At 34.8% G+C, this 12,885-nt stretch overlaps 2 protein-coding genes across 2 annotated transcripts; both read left to right on the plus strand.

Moving 5' to 3' along the window:
* The first annotated feature begins 645 nt into the window (after window positions 1-645).
* Window positions 646-3,125, plus strand: LOC131603863 (uncharacterized). The gene is made up of 3 exons (XM_058876307.1): window positions 646-904; window positions 2,443-2,507; window positions 2,590-3,125. The coding sequence occupies exons 1-3, from the start codon at window positions 791-793 to the stop codon at window positions 2,933-2,935; spliced, it is 525 nt and encodes a 174-aa protein (XP_058732290.1). The 5' UTR covers window positions 646-790; the 3' UTR covers window positions 2,936-3,125.
* Window positions 3,126-8,651: 5,526 nt separating this feature from the next.
* LOC131633133 (ubiquitin C-terminal hydrolase 22-like) lies at window positions 8,652-12,793 on the plus strand. Its single transcript, XM_058903850.1, has 3 exons — window positions 8,652-9,800; window positions 9,974-10,104; window positions 11,668-12,793. The coding sequence occupies exons 1-3, from the start codon at window positions 8,911-8,913 to the stop codon at window positions 12,429-12,431; spliced, it is 1,785 nt and encodes a 594-aa protein (XP_058759833.1). The 5' UTR covers window positions 8,652-8,910; the 3' UTR covers window positions 12,432-12,793.
* Window positions 12,794-12,885: the final 92 nt, after the last annotated feature.

Genomic DNA, 12,885 nt, shown 5'->3' on the forward strand with positions numbered 1-12,885 from the left:
CTTTTATTTTGGATGGAGGTTAATTTACATTAAAAAAATCCTCCAATCATGTTGTTTAAGTAAAAATACATAAAAGATTGATCTTAATTTTATTCAAAAAATTAATTTAAGGAACGGTTAAATAAATATGAGCACATTAATTAAAAATCATTTTCGAAAAATTAAATTTTCATATATAATTATTTTTAAAATAATTCTGAAGTGTAGTTAAAAATTTGTGTTTTTTATGATCTAATCAATTAATATTATATGTATCACTTTTAAGAATATTTTTTAATTTTAATAATTTACTTTATATTATGATAATCATAAATAAATCAATAAATAAACTTAAAAAGCCATATTATAGAAATGTTATACCTTTAGTACAATGTTTGTATATAAAAAATATTTAATTTCTTTCAAAATATTTAAAATAGAAACATTTTAATAAATAATTATCATACTATATATATAAAAAAAACAAATTCAAACATCCTCTAAGATTAAAATATAGAGGTTAAAGGTAGTGCACTGACAGTGTAAAAAAGTTTTACACTGTCATCTAATAGATTGGTTCACTCGAAAAGAATATACTAGTAAATATCTGTATTTAACACATAAAAAGAGGTGTGGGTGGAAGTAAATAAATAGGGGGTGGAAAAAGCAATATAGCAAGTTAGTTCGGAAAAACCCTAAACGGTGGAGTCCTCGAGTTTGAGTTGAGTTCAGGGTTTACTCTCAAATTCAACTCAACACCAACTAAACCTATTGACTCCTCTCTCTCTCTCTCTCTCTCTCTCTCTCTGCAATGGCAGTTGCAACGGAATTTCACCTTCCACATCTCTCCGTCGTCGACTTGCCATCACTTCTCCAAGCTATGGCCGCCGACACTCTTCTCGCCGCTGCTCAATCTCTCGCTCTCGTATTTCTCTCTCTAAACCTTCTCTTTAATTCAACTGTTTTTTAGTTTTACTGTTCATCTTATCCAGTTAACTCTCAGTAAGCTGTTTCGAAATTAGGGTTTTTGTTTTGCTTTCTTTGAACTATGTGCTTTGCTGTGTGACACAAGCGAATTGTTCTGTTTGCTTGTTTTTCTTTCTATCTACTGTGAAGATTCTTTACAATTGCGTTTCATGTAAACTGTATTGAATGTGAGTAAAATTGTTTCACAGTTTTAGCCCCTTTACCCTATATTCATGTACCGTGTATGCGTTATGTTGCTTGCGTATCTGTGCTTTGTTTCGCGAGTAAATCTATTATTAGATGCTTTGTTTTTATTTCTGCTAGCTATGGAGTCGATGAATATAGTATATGATTGTTCATTCTTTGGCTAGTGAAGGAACATTCTTTGTGATTAGATTTTCTGGCTGTGTAAAACGAAATTGTTAGTTGATTAAGAAGGGATTGTATTATGTAAGAAGATCACGGGTTCTCCTAAGTAGTGTTGTTAAACCTCAATTTAACTCTTAAACTCTTATGTGTTTACAATTTTAGATCACTAGAACAAGTTAACTCAATTCTAAAATCTTTTTTTTGGGGTAACCTCTTACTAGTTTAAGTAAATTTTGATAAAATTGATAAGCTCATTTTACCACTAGGTTATGAGTCTGCATTGATTTTCCCTTGCAATGTAAAATTTTGGTCTGTATTGTATTATTTGATGAGTATATATATGGTCTAGTTATTCATGTGTTGGAATATTTAATAGTGAGCAATAAACTTAGGTGGCTTATGTGGATAGAAACCCTATAGATTTTGTGGTAAGGAGAGTAGACCAGATGAAGGAGAGTCAAACAACTTGAGGTAGAGGAAAACTTAGAAAAATTATAAGAGAAGTTATTAAGAAAGATCTTGAGATTAATGATTTGGATAAGAGCGGTTATGGATAAAACATTATGGCAGAAGTTGATCCATGTAGCTGGCTCCACTTAGTGGGATAAGATTTGGTTGTTGTTTTTGTTGATTTATATATTTTAAAAAGCAAGTCTAAATAGGCTCCAAGAGTTTACCTTGACTATTGAGTTTGAAATTCTTGCCGGTAATGCTATGAAAGAAAACAGAACTCATAAGAACTGTGTTCCACTTATTCCATTCCTCCTCCTTGTGTGTTTTGAAAAAGAGCAATTGCTGTTGCTTTTTGCTTCTTTTAGTCACTATGTTGTCCAAGGGTTCTGTTGTCTTTTTCCGGATTTGACCCTTTAGAGAAACCATTGACAAGATCTGTACTGTAAATTTGGAAAGTGATAATTTCCCTATTGTTTCATTTTTTGACTATGTTCAAACAATGAACTGCTGTATGATAAGTGTGCTCATCTATGTCATAGCCATGGGTTTATTTGGTCTAAGATATCTATTTGATAATAAGATTAAACTAATACTATATTGTATCCTTGGTATTTGTATTCTGTTGCATCTAATTTGGTAAATATTTTTTATTTACTTCTGTTTGTTTTCTTCCAGATTGGATATCTGCTGGCTAATTTCAACAGTTTAGTGTCTCCAAAATTGGCAGCAATGGATTCAAGGTAATAATAAACCTATGCGCCTTTGATTTAAATGTATTAACACGTTTGTTAATTATTCTGATGCATGGATAATCCTTTTCAGGTTTCCTTTGGAACACCTTTCAGGGAGGAAACCTGCATATTTAGAAAACAAGAGTGATACAGAGGATGATGAGGATGACGACGATGACGATGATGTACCAGATGAGGACGACGATGGAGAAGATGAAGACTTCTCAGGCATTGAAGGCGAAGAAGAAGAAGGGGATCCCGAGGATGATCCCGAGGCGAACGGTGCAGGAGGAAGTGATGACGACAATGATGGTGATGATGATGGCGACGATGGTGATGAAGAAGAAGATGAAGATGGCGAGGATGAAGAGGATGAAGACGAGGAAGAGGAAGATGATAATACACCCCAGCAGCCACCAACTAAGAAAAGGAAGTGAGAATTATATTAGTAGGAAATTGGTTCCATGGGTTGCATTTCTGTTAAGCTTAGTGAGTAGAAAAGATACATTAGCAACCTTCGAGAGGAAACCTGTGGTTCTTTATTTTATGTCAATTATGATGATTGTTACTAGTATATTGATATTTCACTTTGTTTCTATTTTAAGTTCTTCTGTCCAGTTATTATCATCCGAGAGTGTTTTTTTTTTGGTTGCTTTCTCTATCAATCAGGGGAAGTTTTTTCTAATACATTAATGCTTGAATCAAGCTCTTCAATTCCCTGCTTCCTACAAATATATTTTGCTACCCTCCGTCTAAGTCTAAGTCTCATAATAGGTGTTTTATTTTCAATTTTTATTTGTTTTAAATTATTTGTTTATTTAGAATATCAATATAATATTTATTATTTCTTTCCACTAACTTACGCTTATTTATTGTATTGTAATTCATTTAAGTACTCCACTATCTATTATTAATAAAGTTATTTTAGTAAATAAGACTTATTTTATCATTGAAATTAACGTAATTAATCATTTTTTAAAAAAGTATGAAAATCTCAAAGAAGACACCTATTGTGAGACGGAGGGAGTATTTATTTTTTTTTTTAAAAGTAATCTTCAAAGGATGAAGGTTTCTGAAGTACCAACGACAAGAATGATGCACATTAGAGGAGGAGTCAAACTTTGTAATAGTTGTGAAGTCAAGCTTCTCTATCTCTCAACTCTTTTTTTTTTTTTTTTCATCTTTAATAATCTTTCGTCAAAATCTCAAAGAAGACACCTATCGTGTGACGGAGGGAGGTTTCTGTAGTACCAACGGCAAGAATGCTGCACATTAGAGGAGGAGTCAAACTTTGTAATAGTTGTGAAGTCAAGCTTCTCTATCTCTCAACTCTTTTCTTTTTTTCTTTTTCATCTTCAATAATCTTTCGTCTCTTCTATTTTTTTCATTATAATAATTTTTATATTGTTTTATGCTATTATTTTATGTTTATTATGCAATTTTTGTCTAATTTAATTTTTACATATATAAATGAAAAGTTGTTTTCAAAATATGACGAGTTTTGTTGTTATTTGATAGTGTATGAATGTCTAAATACAAAGTTATGTTGTCATCTATATGTGTATGTATGACTCAATAAAATATTTGTAAAAAACTAAACTAACCGAACCAAACCGCATTGGTTTGGTTTTGGTTTGGTTCGATTTTTTTCTAAAAATCAACCGAACCAAACCGCACGATTTTTTCTATTGTCGTTCGGATGATTTTTTTCGTCAAAATCGCCCAAACCGCACCGCGAACACCCCTAATCATGTCATTTGCATTTAATTTTTATTCTTCAATTTTTCATGAGAACCAATCGATTGATACATGTCTCCAATTGATTGTTTGAAACATTCTGTTTTTGATAAATTGTGGCATTTGGACCCGTCGTATCAACACATTAAAATAACCACAATTCACACCAGTTACAAAAACAAAAGGTTGCATTATTTTAGAAAAGTATCCAGTGTAACCGGTTACACCTTTTGGTTAATCGGTTACACATTCAAAAATTTCAAATTTTTATGAATTGCTTCAACTATAACTGGTTACGATGATGTGTTAACCGACTACCACAGAAGTAATGACACTTTTTGACTAAAAATCTGATTCTAACGTATTTCAAATTTCATACATCAATCATTGTATTGATTTATGATATCATACTCTTTCATATTGATATAATGCATGTATAAATACTATATGATTCAGATTTTGAAAACTAACCTCTTTCATTTCAATTCAAGCTTATTTTCAATCAAATTTCAAACAATTGCTTTGTGTCATAAACATTTGGGTGAAACTTTGTGCGTTCAATTATTGCATCATTCGAAGTTTCAACATTACTTTAAAACACTTGTATAACATATTGTGAATTGTTTACTTGAAAGAAAAGATCAATTCTAGTAATTGATAAACATCTTACATATTCAAACTTCTTGTAAAAATTTAGAATTATGTGTATACCTTGCCGTCCAAGATTGTTGGAAGCAAGAGAGTGAATAAGAGAGGATTGTTCTCTTTTCTACTTGGTTGAATCATAAGGTGATTTGACTTAGTGGTTTGGTTAGTAACTTGTGTATAGAGATTAGGATTAGGCTTGCACAAGGTTCTAACAATATTGAAATCTCTTAAATGTTGTAAGGGGACTAGACGTACTCTCGGACTGTGAGAGGAACTAGTATAATCCCTCCGTGTTCTTTATTGTTCTGCATTTTACCTCTTTAATAACTTATCCATAAACCATAAAAATAGAACACTTATCTCTAAAAACCATAAAAATCTTAAAGTACATAATTTATCCCCCCCTCTTAGGTGCATTCCATATTTACAAGAGTTTCGATAAAAGTGATACAAATGGAATAATTTATGTAGCAAACTATGTCGATGATGCCTATATCTTTTGCAATTGAGATTCTCTATGAATGGTATAAAGCTCTGTATAGACTTTGGCAATTGATATTCTCGTATGAATGGTATAAATCTTTGTATGGAGAATGTCTAATGAGCCTAAAATGTGTTTAGAAAAACCACTCTGCCAAGTTCCAAAGGAGTTATAGATAATTATGTCATAACCAAATTTTGTGAGAGTTTAAAGATAACTTCCATCAACATTGATGATAATGCAGTGAAAGTGGAGGGAGTTTCATTTGACGTGTGCTTCATATGTGTGTTCATGTGATGCATTTTTATTGAAACACGAGGGCAAGAGTTTGATATGCTGCAAGCAACAAAAGTGAGGCGATATAAGGAGAGGTTTTTTTTTGAAGATGCAAGTAGAATTTATGTTCCTCTATGTCCATCAAATTTTCTAAGTAAAGAGGTTTGATTGAGTATCTATCATTTCATTTGTAAGCCTGTTACAATCCTAAGTTATGAAAAAAAACCATGCATTAAAAAAAATCAATAAGACACTAAAGGATTTTGGAGTCGTTAGAATCTTAGATACAATGAAGAAAAAAATCTTCTTTCAAACCATAACAAATGCACAAGACTAAAGTGCTCATGTTATGTTGATGCATCATGGCAAGAATAGGAACATAGTTGTACATGGTGAGCTAAAACAAGAGCTTGGTTTTTTCTAAAAGGAAAAACTTCAAGATCTAAGACCAAGAATGAGGGGAAGTTAAATAATGATTATTGGCAACCTCTCATTCTCTAAGAAGCCACAAATATCCACTTTTAGCTGTTTAGAAAGATGTTGTTCCATCCGGGAACCATAACTGATGATGTAGATTCTTGATGTCATGGTGCAGGTTGTTCCGATGCAGGTAGAATCCGACCAACATCACATTTTTCACGACATACACGCGGACATGGTTTGACGGGGAAATGCAGTTTTAATGGAGCAAACATACACTAACCTGTACTGCTAGATGGACCACGAATTGGTAGGGGTGATCTCTTGTTTAATTCTGGTGAAAGAGTGGAGGAAGCTCACATTGAAGTGGGTTATCCCTCTAACTGGACGATATCACATGTTGATATTGGAAAGAGGATCCACATATTTTTTCATAAGTGCTTCATCCTCTTCTATGAGTGCGTCTTTACTCGGTTGAAACTGAGGTTTCCCTTCACCAAGTTTGAGGAGGGAATGTTGAGGGGTATGTAGATTGTCTCTTCCCAACTACACTCGGGAGCCTGGGCTTTGCTAGTCTACTAGTACTAGTACGAGTATCAGGACAAAGGACCTTCTATGAATCTCTTTTTGTTTCCAGCAACATTGATCCACCATCTTCATGATATAATTCCTCAAACGCATATTTGTTTAGAGTTATGTACCAAGTGAAACCTAAATCTATAATTTATTCCTTGTTAGAATTTCTGTTAGAAACCACTAGTAAATCAGATAATTCATAATTATCTTGAACAATGGTTGCATTTCCATTGTCCTTTCCATCACATAACTCTTGAACATGTAAGAACACACTTTTCTGGTATGACCTTCATTCTTGCAGTGGTAACACCTAATAGCAGGAGCACCACCACCATAAGACTTATGTGGACCTTTACCCTTCTTCTTTTCAAACTTACCATCCTTCTTCGAGAATTTTTCTTTTATGGAAAATCCTTCATCAACGGATGATAGTTTGTACTCCTTTCTTTCGTTTAAATCCTTCGAGTACAAGGCTGATTGAACCTCTTCAAAGGCCAGAGACTCTTTCCATACAAGAAAGTTTCTTTGAAGTGAGCATGAAATCTTGATAAAGCACACAACAACAACAACGCTTAATCTTCATCATCAATGGTAATTCTCGAGATAAAAAATCAACTTATTAAAGATATCAAGTTGTTTAGTCAATACTTTGTCTTCACTCATCTTAAATGAATACATAGCTTGCTTCAGGTAGAGGTGAATGACCAACGATTTGGTCATGTACAAGTCTTTTAGTTTCATCCACACACCAGTCGTCGTCTTCTCCTTTGAAGCCTGCCGAAGAACCTTATCACCAAGGCTCAATACGACGGTGTTGTGAGCTTTCTCTATCATCATCATCTTTTCCTTCTTCGTTAGGGCACCATCCATCTTCTCTGATCCTTTCAATGTTTCTAACAAACCCTGTTGAATAAGAAAGACTTGTATCTTCAAGCACCATAGACTGAAATCATTCACTCTGGTGAATTTATCAATCTCATACTTTGTTGAAGGCGTCCTCTCATTCACTCTCACTGCACCAGTTTGTTGTAATGAGCACCGTCAAGAACAAATTAAAACTATGAGAAAGATTGAGTTTCTTGAACAAACACAAGAAACCTTTCAGCTTTACGAAAAAGAGAGAAGAAAGAATAAGAAGAAATCAGGATTTGTTATAACTGTTTTAGTATTCACTATCTCAATTAGAGTTAAAAGATTACAAGTGAATAACAATAATTTATGATCTCTCAACAACCTGAGAGAAATAGTCTATTTATGGACTACTAAGCTAACTTAAGCAATTGGGCTAACAGACTGACCCAATTTGACATATGCTAACAACCTAGCATACTATGACACCTGCATGCTTAAACAGCTTCGACTAAAGTATACAACGTTAAATAAAAATTTCGTAGATGTACTTACGGAACAAATCAACATTAAATAAAAAAGACTAAATTACAGTTTTTGTTCCCATATTTTGTATGATTCACAAAATTAGTTCTCCTATTTTAAATTCAAATAGTTTTGATCTTCTTATTTTAAATTCAAACACTTTTAGTCCCTTTTTAAATTTTTTCAAAGAAAATCGATAAGATTTTTTGTTTTTTAATTTATATTTTTATCGACAAAGTTCAATAATTAATTTATATATTTGATTTGTGATGTTTTCAAGTAATTTTTTATTTTAAATGTGAAAACATTGTTAATTCTAAGTGAAAAAGTAGAAGAGGAGCACTAAAATTGTTTAAATCTAAAATAATAGGACCAAAATGATTTAAATTTAAAAATAGAATGATCAATTTCATAAATCAAAAAAAAATAAAAAGACTAAAATAATAATTAAGTCAATAAAAAAATGTCTCCAAATATACAACTCCAAAAATAAGGAGTATTTTAGAAATTTGAGAAAAAATTTCGTATGAAAATTATTCATTCTTACAAAAGCTTAAAAATAACTTATAGTAGACATCAAACAAGCTGGACCAAAAAAAAAAAAACATTACAAATAAAGAAGTGAAATGTCATAAATACGAAAAGTGACTGTTAAATTAGGGATCGAGCGTGTAGTACAAACAATTAAAAATATGGCACGAAGTTGCGATGGAAGAGTAAAAGTAGCCGCTAGCAGCAGCTGAACACGATATCGAATGAAGCGCAAATCTGATCAATCTCCGTTTCCTCCACCAATCTCAGCCGTTCATTCTCCTCTCCGATCCAAGCGCCTTTATGTCATTGAAACCTAAACTCTAACCATCCATCCATCCGATCCATTTACATTATTACCTCACCGTCATGTCCTCCAAAATCAACGGTCAGATTTCGCCACAGCCATGCCCCCACTTGGCCGACTTCCGCACCACTTCCACCAAACCATTCCTCTCCCTCCACAACTGCCTCCGTATCAAGCCTCCCGGCGGCCGTGCTTCCCTCCGCCGCAATCCCAACGAAGCTCCTCACTGCACCGCTTGTGGTGTCCATGCTTCTTCCCGCCTTTATGCTTGTATTTCTTGCTCCGCCGTGTCGTGTCACTCCTCTGCATCTGGTGCTCCTTCCCACGCTGCCGCGCATGCCGCTTTAATGTCTCCCGGTCACCAGATCGCTATTGATATCGACCGTGCTGAGCTTTTCTGCTGTGCTTGCCGTGATCAAGTTTACGATCGCGACTTCGATGCGGCTGTTGTGATCGCACAGACCGTCGCTTCCACACTTGGCGGCGGCGGTGAATCAACGGTGATCCCTATCCCTACGCCGCATCCGGAGAATCTCAGGAAGAGACGACGAGTGGATTATCGACCTGCCACACCGGATCTGCGAGAACGAGCTCTGATCGGAAGCTGTTCTGCTCCGATTGACGGTGGTGATTCTTTTCCAGAGTTTCCACGTGGATTGCGAGGGCTGAACAATCTGGGAAACACTTGTTTTATGAATTCAGTGTTGCAGGCGTTGTTTCATACGCCTCCGTTGAGAAATTACTTCCTGAGTGATAAGCATAATCGGTACTTTTGCCAGAAGAATAGTAATACAGATGGTGATGATTCTACCGTAGCAACAAGGAAAAAAAGTGGCGGTAACAATGGGAAAACGAATGGGCGAATATGCTTAGCTTGCGATGTGGATGCTATGTTCTCCGCTATGTTTTCTGGAGATCGTCTTCCCTATAGCCCCGCGAAGTTCTTGTACAGGTGCATATGATGTGGAGCTTAGTTTTGTGAGGTTTCTTGTCATGTAAATGTTGTGTTATTTTTTATAATTTGTTTATGAGTTTTTATATAGATGGGGTGGAGTATGAATTTTTAATTTAACACAGGTAATTGTTGTAAGTTTAGCTCTTTAAGTTGTTGTTATTGTGTTTCAGTTGGTGGCAGCATGCTGCCAAGTCCAACCTTGCCAGCTATGAACAACAAGATGCTCATGAATTTTTCATTTCCATGCTTGATGGAATTCATGAAAAGGTGGACAAGGATAGGCGTAAGACACACAGTGAAGGTACTGCATTCTAATACAGTCGCACACCAGTTTATTGTTTTCACCTTCTTTGAAGTGCTTATTGCTCCATGTATGACCTGTGCTAGTTTTTGTATTTGGCTAGGAGAGAGAAGGTTTTGATTCAATTTTATGGCATGAAAGGAATTTCTAGCTGAAACAAGTTGTATTTTATTCAAGTTTGGCCTGTAGTCTTATTATAACCTTTGTGGAAGCTCTGATATCTTTGGTGTTTTTTGTTATGCTCTTTAAGACATGTTTGTTTCAGTGTATTCAAGTTATGGTTACGGTGTCATTAATAAATTAATATAGGATGACTTCTATGTGTGTCATTTATTTTTTAATAATGGTAAATGGTGCTATTGTCATGTTAAGAGGACTTCTGCAATGACCAAAATCTACATTAGCCCACCTCAGTTGCTTGTTTCATTGGCAAAAATTAATTGCATGGTTTAATAGTTATGAGAGAATTTGAAACTTAAAAAGTAATAGGAAATGATAATGATCTTTGATATTGGGCGGTAGTAGCATTGGATTGTCAAGAACACACACCCTTTAGATGGTGCACGAGGTTATTCTGCTAGCCTTTTCAACATATGTCAAGCCAAAGAATTAGCTTAGCATAATTATAGTTGCAAACATGCTAACTATGGAAGGTTGTCAATAGAGTGTGGTTGCCTTGCTTTCTTCAATGTTTTGGTATTTTAAACTTTCAAAATGATTCTGAATACTCTTTAAGATAACATAGTTACCATAACATTGAAATGCAGGGTGAGGGTTTAGGTTTCTTGCTTGTTGCCATAGGAGTTGACATTGCTCAAACAATTAGCACAAATTCTCAATCCCAACCTGTGCTATCTTGATGATGGTGTTAGCGCCTACACTCAGTCTCAGTAAGTCAATTTTTCCTTAGCCTATTCACCTCACCATATAGGAGATTCTAGATCAAAAGATGCTAATGTTAACTCCATCTTTTTTCCATTTTTAGGTTCCAGTAATTATACAAGGCTTGTCTATCCTAGAAAGAAAGTTGCCTTAGTTTTTCAATCCCCATGAATGCAATAGAACGAGTTCTCTAAATCCCTGGCTAAGATTTGTCCTTGATATTTTATATCCCGCATAAAACACCAACATCTTTTGTACTGTTGTGTTTTTGTGTGACTAATTTAGTATTTATTGTCTCTCTGGTTTCATTGCAAGTTCCACATCCTTATTCCCAATTAGAAGCCCAGATTTAGGACCCTGTTTGTTCGAGATCAGTTCACCCTTCCATAATATGTGTTTTAGACGGATCTCTTGCATATTCTAGAGGGATTATGGATAATGCCCTAAACATTTTTGGTTCCTACAGTGGCTGTACGATTATAATTCTTGTCACCTCCACTTGAAAACCTCATTTTTGATAGAATGGCCCACCTTTTGTTTTATTTTTAATTCATCTTATAATGAACTTATTTGCTACCTTTTGCTAAAACGTGCAAGATCTTCAATGTTAGATGTGCTCTTATCACATGCTTGTGTTTCATGAAGATAACATTTTGTGATCCGATTTTATTGACTGTGCAGGCAGTGGTGATTGTTGTATTGCTCACAGGGTATTCTCTGGTATTTTGCGATCAGATGTTATGTGTATGGCCTGTGGATTCACATCAACAACTTATGACCCATGCATAGACATCTCACTTGACTTGGAACCGAATCAAGGTGGTTCTACTAAGATGGCTGCTTCAGCTTCCAGTCATTCTGGCAATGGCGAGGCTGATTCCAGCCAAAACCGTGGGATGTCTACCTTGACGGGGTGCCTAGATAGATTTACAAGAGCAGAGAAATTGGGGTCAAACCAAAAGTTTTTCTGTCAGCGGTGTCAGGTGAAGCAGGAAACTCTCAAGCAGATGTCCATAAGGAAGCTACCCCTTGTTTCTTGCTTCCATATAAAAAGATTTGAGCACTCTTCAACTAGAAAAATGTCAAGGAAGGTGGACCGTTATCTACAGTTCCCATTTTCACTGGACATGTCACCTTATCTCTCATCCTCAATCTTAAGACGTCGGTTTGGTAACCGAATATTTCCTTTTGAAGGAGAAGAGCCCGATGCTTCAAACGATCTATGTTCAGAGTTTGAATTGTTTGCTGTCGTCACTCACTCTGGTAAGCTAGATGCTGGCCATTATGTAACTTATCTGCGACTAAGCAATCAATGGTACAAGTGTGACGATTCTTGGGTTACTCAAGTTGATGAAAACATTGTGAGGGCTGCTCAGGGTTACATGATGTTCTATGTACAGAAGATGCTTTACTATAAAGCAACTGATAAACCGATTGCATCATGATTCGTAAAGATGGTCCAAATCATTGTTAATGGTGTGTCATGGTCAACATCAATTTTTAGCCCTAATGATATGCCATGACTCATTCATACACAAGGAAACTAAAAACAAGTAAAAATATAATTTATTTCCATAATATTTTGCAATTGTGTATCACTTTCAAGTAGGAGGTGGAAATGAGCCATTATTTTTTAGGCACTCCAACTTTCTGGAAACTTGAGAGTATGAATTTCTTATTTTTATTCCCCTTTGATGCTTTGGAAATCAAGGCTTTGCATAGGCTTTGTTTTGGGGAGAAATTTTGATTAATTATTCTTAAATAATTGGATTCGCCTTCTCAGTGTTTCAATCTACTCTATTATATCTACACCTGCTTTATTAGTATTTAGTCCCATCACTCCACTTCTTTCTCTACTTCTTACATGACAAAAGATGAATTATACAAAGTTATTTTGGT

This window comes from Vicia villosa, linkage group LG1 (assembly GCF_029867415.1).
Source record: "Vicia villosa cultivar HV-30 ecotype Madison, WI linkage group LG1, Vvil1.0, whole genome shotgun sequence".
Classification (NCBI taxonomy): Eukaryota; Viridiplantae; Streptophyta; class Magnoliopsida; order Fabales; family Fabaceae; genus Vicia; species Vicia villosa.

Coding starts and splice junctions, on each gene's coding strand:
- LOC131603863 (XM_058876307.1), top strand. CDS start 791: ATGGCAGTTGCAACGGAATTTCACCTTCCACATCTCTCCGTCGTCGAC. Junction 905..2,442: donor CTGCTCAATCTCTCGCTCTC/GTATTTCTCTCT, acceptor GTTTTCTTCCAG/ATTGGATATCTGCTGGCTAA. Junction 2,508..2,589: donor TTGGCAGCAATGGATTCAAG/GTAATAATAAAC, acceptor AATCCTTTTCAG/GTTTCCTTTGGAACACCTTT.
- LOC131633133 (XM_058903850.1), top strand. CDS start 8,911: ATGTCCTCCAAAATCAACGGTCAGATTTCGCCACAGCCATGCCCCCAC. Junction 9,801..9,973: donor CCCGCGAAGTTCTTGTACAG/GTGCATATGATG, acceptor ATTGTGTTTCAG/TTGGTGGCAGCATGCTGCCA. Junction 10,105..11,667: donor GCGTAAGACACACAGTGAAG/GTACTGCATTCT, acceptor TTGACTGTGCAG/GCAGTGGTGATTGTTGTATT.